The 12600-nt window shown below is 47.0% G+C and overlaps 1 protein-coding gene across 4 annotated transcripts in view; it reads right to left on the bottom strand.

Annotated features, from left to right (window-relative positions):
- Positions 1 to 220: 220 nt before the first annotated feature.
- The window catches only part of E2f3 (E2F transcription factor 3), a 73688-nt gene continuing 61308 nt past the window's right edge, over positions 221 to 12600 (bottom strand). For 3 of the 4 annotated variants that reach the window (XM_027948321.2, XM_027948322.2, XM_071613721.1), the window contains exons 2-7: positions 11453 to 11564; positions 10027 to 10246; positions 8799 to 8957; positions 5796 to 5910; positions 4744 to 4879; positions 221 to 3750 (exon numbers count right to left, since the gene is read on the bottom strand). In XM_027948321.2, coding sequence (XP_027804122.1) covers positions 3488 to 3750; positions 4744 to 4879; positions 5796 to 5910; positions 8799 to 8957; positions 10027 to 10246; positions 11453 to 11564 — 1005 coding nt within the window. In that variant the 3' untranslated portion in view covers positions 221 to 3487. The remainder of the gene's footprint in view (positions 3751 to 4743; positions 4880 to 5795; positions 5911 to 8798; positions 8958 to 10026; positions 10247 to 11452; positions 11565 to 12600) is intronic. The other variant, XM_071613722.1, reaches the window with a different exon arrangement.

The following is a 12600-nucleotide window of genomic DNA, read 5'->3' as shown; positions in this document are numbered from 1 at the left end:
GGTTCCACAGACAGGCCGCGGGGACAAGGCGAGCTCTGCTGCTCAGAAGCAGAGTCCCCCATGGGTGCCTGACACCGCAGGGTCCTGGTGAAGGGCCAGGCACTTGGTGGAAAACCTCTGCCCACCGGTCCCTGGCTTTGTAAAGAATGTGTTTAAAAGTTACGGTGGTTCAGGAGCACAAGACAATACTAAGAAAAGCCATCCACAAGTCTCAACTCTTAAAAAAATCATTTTATTGATCCTTTACCATACAAAATTTATTCAAATTACATCCATTTGAAGTGGTAAGATCACAGCTAGAGAACAGGTCGCCCTGTAACAAATCTATTTACAAAATCCATCATAAAAGCTTTTTTTTGTTGTTGTTTGGTTTTTTCTTTTTTTTTTTTTTACATTATATTACATACTTTCTTTTTTAAACTAGGGTACAACACAAAGCTAAACTGATTAGTAGGTTGCCTACTCCCAATCTTGGGAGAAACACTTCCTTTTTTTACAAAATCGCGTACCCCATAGGAAGAAGCCCCCTCACCCTGACGCGTGCCACCTGACCGGCTCCGCGAGGCCCCTTCCTGCCGCTGCGCTGCCCACTCGGCCCGCCAGGCACGCAGAGGTCTTCCCTCCTCTTTCCTGAAAGCTAAAGCTTTAAATACTGCGGTTCTATTTACAGATCTACACGGACGACAAAAACGAAAACAAGAACCACAACGAAAAACGAAAACAAGGTCACACTCTTAAAAAATTACAAACCAGCTAGAAAATATTCTGGCAGTGTTTACAAATTAATTGCTATTTCTTTTTGTACAAAATTGCTAAATAATGAAAAAGGTGAGTCGACTACATGTCCACTTAAATAAAGCGATTGCTATGCACAAGTCTGTACATATGAACACACGCCTAACACTGTTTGACAGCTCATGTGTCGCCCGCTGTACACTCTAGTTTCTAAGGCTCACGCAGTCATAATCCGCACTCGTAACTCTTAGCCATTTCGTGTGTGAGCTTTAGTAGCAGCAACTCAATGGTACCAGGAAACCTGCATACTCAGTACTTAAAAGGAACACAAATACTGTAGTACCAACCCACTTTGTGTGCCAGATACTATGTGAAAAGAAAGGGGTTAATGCAAACAGAAAGACAGGATGGACGTCTCATGAACGTACACCAGGCAAGCCCCATAACTGGGAAAAATCTTATGTACGAAGGAACTTTTAAGACTTATTAGTATTCCTTTCATTTTTTTTTTTTAAACAATAAATACGGCATTACATTACGAAGAGGTTCAACGAGAAAGTCAACAAAACACACAACAACCCAGCCGGGGGAGCTCAGTCTTTAGACTTTGGGGAAAAAGATCAGCTCTGTGCAGCTGGCGAGGAGAATCACACAAAGCCGGAGGCAGAGGCAGCTAACCGGAGGACACAGACACGGGAAATGGGGAACGCTTGGCATCAACGGTTTCCCGCACAGGAAAATCCCCACAGTGCATTTCCAGTAGGCACTTAACACAGAGTCCCCGCCCTCCTCCACCCCATGCTGCATCTCGGACCACACGGCTGTTCCGTACCAAGTCCAGTGTGTGTGAGGGAGGCCAGGGATGGAGGCTGAGGAGGAGAGAGGAAGAGAGTCTGCACCTTGGTTTTTCTTCCCAAACACACACCACGCATACCCACACACAGAGCTTAAAGTGCTGGTGTCGTCTGTCTCGACCCCACCACCACTTTGCATATTGGGGAAATCTACCTAGAGTAAACTGGCCGGGGTTCTTGTGGTTTTGGAAAAGGTTTTCCTAAGGGACATTTTCGATTCGATTGGACGCGTCGAGTGCCCACCATGTGCCCACGGGCGGACCGGGCACACGGCGTTTCCATTCAGCTGTTGGCTTGGAGGTTTATTTCTCAAGACCCCTCATTTCCGCAGCCCTTGCATCCAAGGATGGATTTGAGGTACTGTGCCACACTCCTAGGACAGGGCGGCCACGGCCACCTGTCCCCAGGAAGGCCATCTGGGACGTACATGACCGGTAGGATGTGCAGTGACAGGAGGCCTGTGATTGGGACACCGTTCCTGAGGAGTAGAGGGAGGCGCCCTGGCCTCCAGCGCCGGGTTTCCCACCCTCCCGCGCCCCTTCATCCAGCTCACTCCTTCATGGAGAAGGGGTGCAGGTTCCGGCCAGGACCATCCACCCGACAGCGGGGCCCCGTCTCACCAGCTGACGGAAGGGCCCTGCAGCAGGCCGCTCCCGGGATGCCTTCCCCCCAGAGGCCTCTCCATCTGACCCCACCCTGAGAAGTGGTCTCCCTGAGTGTGGCATAAGAGCCCTTTCCCCGGGCACAGGGGCCCGGGAAGCCCAAGGACGGAGGGGTCCATGCCTGCTGCTCCCTGGGACTGCTTCGTCGTCTGACCTGCTGTCCTTCCCCACAGCCTCGCGTGTCAGCGAGCTCCAGGGCCGATGTGCCCTGGGCTCCCCTCCCGGGAAAGGAAGCAAGATGGGACGATGCTTCCTGCAGAGGCTGGTGGACCTCAGGTCACACAGGCTCACGTGCTCTGATCATAGAGGTTCTCTCCCTCTGCTAAAGAAATACGAATTTGCAAAAACTGCTTCAAAGTAAACAATTAAACTGAATGGTGATGGGTGCCACAGGAATGCTTCAGTGGCAGCTAAAAAATATCAAAAGTCTAGAACAATCCACAAAGAACACCTAAGTAGGCATCTGCTACAAATCAACTGGAAACTCACAATACGCTGGGGACGGGGGTGGGAGTGGTGTGTGGAGGCAGGAAAACCCACAGCAGCTTCGAGCGCCAGAGCTCCAAGAGCTTCTGTGTCTGCATCAAGTACTCTGAGAACAGGTTCTTCATCCGAGAGGCTGTGGAGGATCTCGCGACCTCCTGGTGGGACACACAGTCCATAGCTTAAACTGAATTATGACAGTAATTTAAATATTCCTAAGAAGAGCTGAAGAAATCCATTTCATACTTTTGCATAACTTCAAGTTTGCATTGGCTGCAGTTCCATTCCAGATTAGCAGACCCCAAAGACATGCATTCTGCAGAGAAGGCACGGCTTGAAATGCTGTTAAGGAAGATTGCTGTTTCCCAGCGGGCCAGGTGGCCAGACCCCATTCTACAGCCCATCCGTCAGGCACAGCAAGCCAATGGGGGGGGGGTGGCGGGCAGAGGGATGGGGAGAGGAAGAGGACAGGTGAGAGACACCTGATTGCACATTTTCTCACTTGTTGACTCGTCCAGGAGATTTTGGAGCCTGGGACAAGGCAGGGCTTTCCCAAGGGAGCCTGCAACTGTGCGCTTAGACAATTAAAAAAAAAAAATTCATTAAAATGTCAGCTTTGTTCCGAAGTTTGTAGTTTACTTCATGATACTCTCTTAGAGGAAGAAGGTGGGAAGGGTCAACACTGCATGACAGACGCTCTGGTTCCATGATAAAAAAATATCGGTCTATCAGGAGAGTCCACACAAAGCATGATCAACTACACATGAAGTCTTCCACCAGCGGGAGCTTTTCCAAATCATAAGCGTCGAAGAGATCGCTGATGCCTTCTTCCTCGCCCAGGCTCAGCAGGTAGTCCTCTTGGAGCAGGGGGGGCAGCAAGTTCACAAAGGGTCCTTCCAGGTTGGAAGGAATCTGGTCCTCAGTCTGCTGTAAGAGGTTGGCGGGGGAGGCCAAGGGAGAGAGGTTTGCCATAGAAACCGAGCAATCGCTATGTCCTGAGTTGTTTGAAGCCAAGTCTGAAAGGGAAACAATTGGTGTAAACAAAGAGTTAGGAGAAAGATCAAATTCATTTTTCTGGAAGAATGAGTAGGTCACCGTCGCTCTGCTCGCCCCAGGATGGCTTTCTGGTTCGGATCACCTTTTATGCTAACAGGCATGGAAGAGTGTATCCTAGCCTGACTCATCCTTTCAAACACCCACTGTCAGAAAACAAGGACCCAGCAGCTTCAAAGACTGGAGGCTAACGAGTTCAAAGACTTCTCTCCAGTACCTACTCATTGTTTTGAGAAAAACAAAACATACAGAGTTAAAAGTCGGCTCCCTAGGAGGAATTCACTAATTTTAACTTCTTTTTTGAAGGACCAGCTTATTAGAGATATTGCATAGAATAAGACACATCCATTTGGAATCTCCATGGTGGAAAGGGTGGTCTTTTGTTTTACCAGCTCGGGTGCCGTGTATTTGCTCAGTATTAAATCAGACCAATTCACTGAAATCACTCCTATTTTTGCTGCTATATTGGGAGACGGTAGGGGAGAAAATTAAATACATATTCCCAAGCTGAAAAATGCAAAAAGCTTTGTCCTAGCCACAGAGGGGGAAGGAGAAGTTCGGTTTATTTTTCCCCCATATCCTGTCCCCACCACGGGAGGGAGAGATAAGACAAAAACAGCCAAGCCTCTTCTGTCCACACATTTTCACGTCCCTGAGTCTCTGTACAGGGTTCAAAGGTGCCTGGCCAGGTGTAGCTGATGCCCTCCAAGAGTGGCATGACCTAGTCCTCACTTCAGCAGCCCCCAAAGCACTGAGGAAATGGTTCTGCTGATACCAGAAGCCCGAGGGACTCTGGTAGCAGAGGAGGAGCCATGTGCCCAAGGTCATTATCTTGAACTGTAAACAGCCTGACTTTTAGAAACTTCTCCCTTAGTAACAGGAGAAGTTCCCACACAGGATCCTTCTAGTTACCTTCATTCTTAACATTGTTTCCAAAAGACAAAAGGGGTCTTTACCTTTGGAAGTGGGTTTAGGGATATTCCCATTGTGGTCTTGGTTGTTTGCTTTCATTGGACTGTGGGTTTCAGTCTCTTCTGGACACAAGTAAACCTCAATGGGTCCTTGGGTACTTGCCAAATGTATTTGTAGGCTCTGGGAACAGAAGTGGGAGAAGTTCAACCCAGAAGCTCTTTGAGAAATGAAGACTTTAGCCATTTTCATTTACGAGTGGACTGTGAGGGTAACATTCATGGTTCTTTTTGGGTCTTCAATGGTGGTCTAACTCCAGGGACAACTGTCAACCGCTAGAGCAGGGCCAGTGGGCTACAGCCTGAGGGCCGAATCCCAACCCCGACTGGCCATGCAAATAAAATTTTACTGGAACTGAATCAAGATGGTTCCAGTCGTTTGTGGCTGTTTTCATGTTACAGCGGCAGAGTTCAGGAGCCAACAGCCAGCACAGAGGGTGCACGACTCACGAATCCACAGCCAGGCACCATCTGGCACTTAGACCACAGTCTCTTTAGTTTAGGTCTATATTGTCTTATAGTTTAGGTCTATATTATCAAAGAATATCCAAAAGCAATCACAAAAATATACTCCCTACTTTCTTAAATCTTTCCATTTCCCCAAAGTCATGTTTAAGTTCTTTAAAACTACGAATAATTTAAAAAAAAATCTTAAAATGTGCTAGGTTACGGAGATACTTGAAAACACGTGTATCTCTGTTCATGGTGGGGGCCCACGCACAGGGGAATCGATGTAGAATTTCCCGAGTGGTTCTAACTGATCAGAACCAGCAGAGAGTCGACTGTGAACAAGAAAGCAGGAAGGGACAAGGTGCCTAACAGCGCTATTTAAATGTCCCGCTAGGTTGAAAATAGACTTTTTGGATATTTAACAAACAGTGAACTGTTAAAATGTTTTTAAATTTAGGGTTAAGCAAAATAAACGGGAAGGAACTGTTTATGTGCTCAGCAGGGGCAGACGCCAACCAGAGTCACTGGTTCTTGAGCACCAGGCCCCGCAGAGGTCCCTCTGCAGAAGCACACAGATGCTGGCTCCTTACCTCTATTGAATCAGGCACTTCAAGTCTTGTTTCTGGAGGGGCTTTCACAACTATAACAGTTTGGTCTTTAAGGCCACTAATTTTTCGAATATCTTGATATGTAACATAAGCTAACGTAGTGAGCGTTAAGGAAATCTTCCGTCTAATTGCCTCGAACACAGCCATCATGAAATATGACAAACAGACACATGGAAAAAATTCAAACCACTGTGTGACTTGGAAGAATATATATGTCTCTTCTTGCGAATCTTCAATATATGGGGCTCCTCCAATGAATCTTTATTGGTTGAAGTTGTAGACAACAAAAGAAATGTATACTTTACCCTGCCCATTTCTCAAAAAAGTCTATGGCTATTTCAAGTATTACAATAAACACAGAAACAGAAGAGTTAAATCATCAAATAAAAAATCAAAACTCATTTAGGTCAGGGATTTAAAAGCCAGGTCCCTTTGGCCAAGGGTATTCCATGAACTCTAATAAAGTATTCTGTCACTCAAATTGAATGATGGCTGATCCCAAATTGCAGGAAAAATTTAAGGTCTACCAATCATGATGTTTTTGGAGCTCCAATCACTTCTATATGCTATTAGTAAGTGTCAGCAGCCACCAAGTGAATGAATAAGTAGCAAACGTTATCAGTGTCACAACTCCGAACGCTGCTCAGGCAGACGGCTTGTTTTCTTAAGTGCACCTGGGCTGGTTGTGATTATATATTACCTACACATAAGTGTCATTATTTCTGTTAGAAAAATTATCCTTTGTGTGATATTATGAACTCAACAGATATTTCAGTGTTCATAAGGATGGAGCAGCTCCCAGGTGCTCACAACCTGAATGAATTGGAGAAACACTGACGGAGGAAAATTTCACTACTCCTGGGAGAAACTTCTGAATATTGCACAAATCTTTTTAAGTGTCCTGGAAGCCAAGCCTCAAGAGACATGGTGACAAAATACGGCACTTACTTTTACCTGGCACTGTCAGAGAACAGGCTGCATGGCTTTCTGTGTAAGGGACATGGAGGAACATAATTAATGTACAGTGTATTTAGCCAATTTCTTCTTATATAAACCCACAAAATATGGGTAGGATAAAACAGCAAAATCAAGTAAAGCATTTCTGCAGGCAATATAGCTAATAGTGTCTGTGATCCAACCTGTGTCGGGGCCTTAGGGAGCCTGGGCAAATGGTGTCCCTGAGAACTGTAGCTTCTCATACGCTGAAGGAAGTATGTGTCCATGTCCCGGAAAGAAGCACAGCCACATAAAATCTGCACTCGCACGTGGGGACAATTATCATGGACCCTCCTCTTCAACTCTCAGCAGTTGGAACAATAGGAGGGTCAGTGTGAGCTGGATGGTGACTGCCCTTTCAAGAGTCTGGGTGTTGGGTCATCACTATCCCACCAAGGAAGCCAAATGGGGCCTTTGTAGAAGACCAGACTGTTCTGGTCCTTTCTGAGAGCCCCAGGGAAGCCAACAACCAGGCTCCCACGCTACAGCCCGCTGTCAGAAAGCAAGGTGACGAGAACTTATTAAAATGAAAATTCATCTACAATTACTCAACATGATGCAGGAAGAAAACTTTCAACACATTTGTGAACAAGCTGCTCCAAATTGGGAAATGAATGGCGAACTGAAATAAATTGTGCAAACACATTTTCTAATCTTCCAAACTTGAAAGTGCTTCCTTTGTGGCTCCCTCCCGAATCTGCTTCTCGGGTGAGCCGTCCCCTGCAAGGAAGCTTTTATTTTCTGCAATAAAGGCCCCAGAGAAGGCGAACATAGGTGACAGTGGTACAGGCCACATGTTCCAGGAAGCTGCCAATCAGGTGCAGCCACAGAGCACTGCCCAGCGGGGTGCCCCACTGAACAAGGAGTGAAACTCACTGCTGGTCTCTCCCTAAACTCACTCGTCACCCTGGGGCTTCAAACCATCACCCCTCTTCTCCAGCTCACAAATGATCAGCCAGCAAGGTCAATCCTCTGGTCAACAGGAAATGAACAGTTGCAAGTTAAAAAAAAAAAAAAAAAAAACCTGCCTGAATTGAAAAATAAATGTCCCCAGATCCTCCAAAACAGGGTCTGCTAGAAATGAGACCCTAGATGAATATGGGCAGGACACATTTTATTTTCTAGCAAAGATAAACGTGGAGTCATCAGAAGATTGAACCTAAAGTTATAGGGATGAGGTAACATATGAATTGTTGTTTTTATCTGATCACTGAGAATATTGGCAAATCTTGTCGACATAATGAAGCAAACTCCCTCTTATTTTGTTTGTGGTGAGATGATGAAGAACAAGTTTTCCTTTGACAGTCAAAAAAAGTGTCAGTAAGTTGAAAATAAGAATTGGCTTCTCATATTTTTATTTCTGAGGACTAATGTTTGAAGAGGAACAGGCAAGTTGAGATTTCTCAGGTCTTGGGGTGCTTGTGAAATCAGTTCTTGGAATCAGCATAATGCACTTTCAGGGTTAGAGTACAATTTTTCTATGCTCTTCCAAACCCTTCCACTATAGCCCAAGCGGAGAGATGCACCAAACTCTAATTGCTACAATGTCTGATGGAAAGAAAATAGAATGTGAGAACCCCAACAGTGACAGCTAACACCCACCAAAAATCTGGGAAGCCAAAGACGAATCTGCTGAGTGTTGTCATTAATATTAATACTGACACTTTACGTATCTTTTAATAGTGTGGCATGACGCTATGAGCGTATCCATATGTTCCAGCCACACATGAATATAATGCTTTAAAAAACAGTTCCCTCTTGGCTATCAAAATAGATAATGACAGGATCCAGTCGGATGACTATCTTACCATAAACACTGACTTTGGAGGCAAAGCTAAGAGAGTTTGCACACACAAGGGTGTACAGACACACGCATACACACTCATTGCACAAAACCACAGTAAAATCTACCTTATGCATAAGTCAGACTGTGAACTCTGGAGATAGTCCAGAGGGCACAGCCCCGTGAGCCGGCGGCACAAAGGATATCTTTGATTCTCTGAATCCTCGGTTAACAGTTTGAGGTCCAGGGTGCAGCTTTGGATCAGTTCATCTAATTTCTTCTCTTCCTGACTGAGCTCGGTCACTTCTTTGGACAGGCCTTGACACTGGGCCAGCATGCCCCCGTCCTCAGACAGACTGCAGCCCCTAAAACCCAAACACAGACTCTTTGTGGCTACTCAGGAGAGAGAGGACAGGGAGAGTTGGTCCTTCGGGTCAATGTCCCCTCTTACCACAGGAGATCACAGTGCTCGTGAACCAATCGTTAAAGTGAGAACCTGAGATATGGTTTTCATAAACACAGCCCTGCGCTCCTCATACCATAGAGATTAGGTGAAGAGGCAGAAATTCAGAGGGCAAAAAGAATGCAGCCACCTCGCTCCCGACTGTCCCACCCACTACAGGCCTCCTGGGAGAGAATGAGGGAAAAAAAGCACAAAAAGACAGACGGTAAGATGGAATGGTTCGAAATTCAAAAAAACATCATCCATAAGCACAGAAGACCCAGGTAATTTCTGGGGGTCTTACACCAGCAGCTAAAAAGAAGGTAAGGGAAAGAGATGTGCTAAGTATCTGTAGGAACAAAGGCCAACACTCAACAGGTTTCTCTAAAGCACAGGTCAAAAATGGGTCACCAGACCATCCGATTCCAAAAAGCACCAAAAGGTCATCTATTCATCTTATAATGCGTGAAATCTATCTTTTCGAAGCCACCCTAAAACAGATTTATTCCTGCTGATGTGCTGTGACAGTTCAAAGCTGTACTTACAAAACACTGGCTGATAAGAGGCTCTGCCCAGGATTCACGGATGACGGACGTGTGGGCGTACTGGGGACAAGGGCCACCATCCTTCTTTACAGAAGAGACTGGGACAGGTGTGTCTCGCTTAATCTACACAGAATGGGAGTCGGCCCACCAGAACCAGGGGACACACACTACGTGACAGTGTGGTTGTACAGCCCTAATCTCCAAATCCTCTTAGAGACACGTGTGAGCTCTATCTGATCACACACGCGAGAGGCAGACCTCAATGCGACAGAGGAACAGTGTTCCATTAACAACTGCCTCCTGGACCCAGGGTCCCTCGCTTGGTGCAATTCAAGCGGAAATCCTTCTACCCCTGACAGTATCGGGACGGGAGCTGTGCGTGCACAAGACTTTGAACTTCTGCCCAGGAAGCGAGGAGGGAGGAGCTGGGAGCGGGGGGCTACTCACATCCACTGCACGTTGTTCTTGGACTTCTTCTTGATGAGGTGGATGCCCTCCAGCACGTTGGTGATGTCGTAGATCCTCCTCTTCTGGACCTTCAGCACCTCCGCTGCCTTGTTCAGGTCCAGGACCCCGTCGGGCGACTGGCTCAGCAGCTGAATGAACTTCTTGGTGAGCAGACCCAGGGACGTATCATACCGCGTTTTTTCTGAGGGAGATTTTGGAGCTTAAAGAAAAACAAAACCCGAACGGGTGGGGGATAGGGGGAGAGGTAAAGAAATGAAGGGTTTCTCTGCAGTTCAGCAAGCCCTCGTCCCGCTGCAGCCCAAGGATTAGCATCTGAAGCAAAGCTCTTGTTGGGGCCGGGGGTGGGGTTACAGAAAGCTATGTGACTGCTTTATTAGAAAAAGGAGAGCTGATAAATTCCTGTGTGTGATCATAGACTTTCCCTGGACTTTTTAAAGTGGCTTCTACTTTGGCTTACCCCACTCCCTGGATCTAATGAAGCATCTCACACACAGTAGGTGCTCAAAACGATCTGTTAAGTGAGTGAAAAAACTCTGTAGTCTCTGGGAATTGCACCTGTGGGCTGAACCCGAGGGACAGGGCCACGCTTTCTCCAGGACAGGGTCTCAAACAGACACATGTCAACTGGCCTTGCTGGCTCTGGTGTGTGTGTGGAGTATTTGAAACATTTCTCAAATGTTGATGAAGAACACCGGGAAAAGTCTTTCATCGACTCTCTCCATCTCTTGCAAATGGAATTTCCTTACTGAATATTGTCTTTACCATGGTATAGGTGCAGGACCGAGGTTTATGTTCAGCAGTGGGTGCACGCTGCGGACGGCCTAAAGCACAGACTGCAGCTACAGAATAAAGGGTAAAGTAGCTCTCACGTTAAATAATGCCAATAATTTGTAAAGGGGCTACTTGGCTATTTCTAACCCACTGGCTTCTTTCTCTCCCCAAAGAAATGATGACAGTGTTTGATGGAAATGGGAACTGGCTGCAGTGTATTGGGTGCAATCGATTCTTCTGCACCACGTGGGAGGCCGAGATGGAGGTCGGCACAGACATGACTGACAGGCACAGTTCATCGACACCCAGCTAGTCTCGGCGTCTGCAGTAATGCCCATGAAGGGAAGTTAAAATAAAATTTGATTATAGAACAAAGATAGGCCAAAAGCCTGTCTCCGAGGGGAGAGTCAGACTGCCTTCCGCTAGAGAAGTCTCCCCACCCCGAGTCAGTACTGGGGTGCTACAGTGAACGTAGGTGTCTGCAGGCAACGTATTCAGTCTGGACAGGCTCAGAAAGAGACGAAAATGAACCAATCATGCCAGAATTTTCCACGCCTTGCCACCTTCCAGCCACAAGCTCTGCAGTTGGGACCCCACACTGAGGAGAAGAGGAAGGATGGGGAAGAACCCTTACTTTTTGGACTGTCTGGACTTCGCAGCGCGGCTCTTCCTTTGCCCTTGGGGGTTTTCAAACCATCTGAGAGGTACTGATGGCCGCTGTCTCCCAGCTCCAGCCTTCGCTTCGCCTGTAGTGAGAGAGTGCAGTGATGGTCACCAGTCACACCGACGGCCACAGAAGGCTGCCCGCGCTCTGCCCTGCCAAATGCTGCAGGCTCTGCCAGCTCTCAGCCCTCCGGGCTGCCTCCAGGGGCCAGGCCGCACAGAGCGCTCTCTGCACCCGCAGCGATCGTGCGTTCTCTCGATGGGCAGACCTGGCAACCCTCGTCAACCGTTCAGGTGCCCCTTGGCTCACTGAGCCACTAATTCAACATCCGTGCCAGGAATGGGGCTGGAGGCTACGAACATCACAGGCTCTGGTCTGACTTGGACCCCCTTCAGTATGCTCCCCAAACACGGTTTATTTGTATCGTAACACTTATTGGTTTTACTGTAGAAGTTACTGTACTTATCTGTTTTTCATTTTAAGGCAGAGACTGTTTCCCATTTATCTTTGTATACCCAGTGCTTGGCACAGAGCCTGGGTTTCTGTAGGCATTCAATCATTCTCTATTTATTCATCAAAAGAGTGATTGAGTGGTAACACAACTAGCCACAGACTACAAACGGTCCAGCATCAGAAAAACAAATACTGCAAATATGCAACCGTGGGCTTCAAACCAGGGTTACTTTCTCCAGTTTATCACCGAGCCTGGCAAATGAGAAGCCCTACGTTTTTAACTTAATTCTATTCCACTTTTAAATATCTGGGCAGTGTCTTCTATGCACTGGGAACTGTGCTTAGGGTACAGAGGTAAGCAAGACTGATGAGAGTCCCTGTCTTCCTGGGGCTTACCGATGACTAACAGGTGACTGTTAGGTACCAACTGCACAGCCAGGATGTGTGTTCCAACCCAAGTGGCTCCAACCAGCCCCAGTGTGGAAATGGCGTACTTGGGCTCATTGTGGGGAAGACACTTCTAATCACTCCACATGATACGGAAGAACAGTAATGACTTACAAGAAGATGAGATATCCAGCTCCCGAATGAAAAAAATGACCAACCAAACCTTACTGTCCTCTATAGCAACCCCTGGCACTAGCTCATCTGAATCCACATGGGCG

The sequence above is a fragment of the Marmota flaviventris genome, chromosome 6 (genome assembly GCF_047511675.1).
Source record: "Marmota flaviventris isolate mMarFla1 chromosome 6, mMarFla1.hap1, whole genome shotgun sequence".
In the NCBI taxonomy this organism is placed as follows: Eukaryota; Metazoa; Chordata; class Mammalia; order Rodentia; family Sciuridae; genus Marmota; species Marmota flaviventris.
The sequence above is the reverse complement of the archived record's forward strand: the minus strand, read 5'-3'. Positions and strand labels throughout refer to the sequence as shown.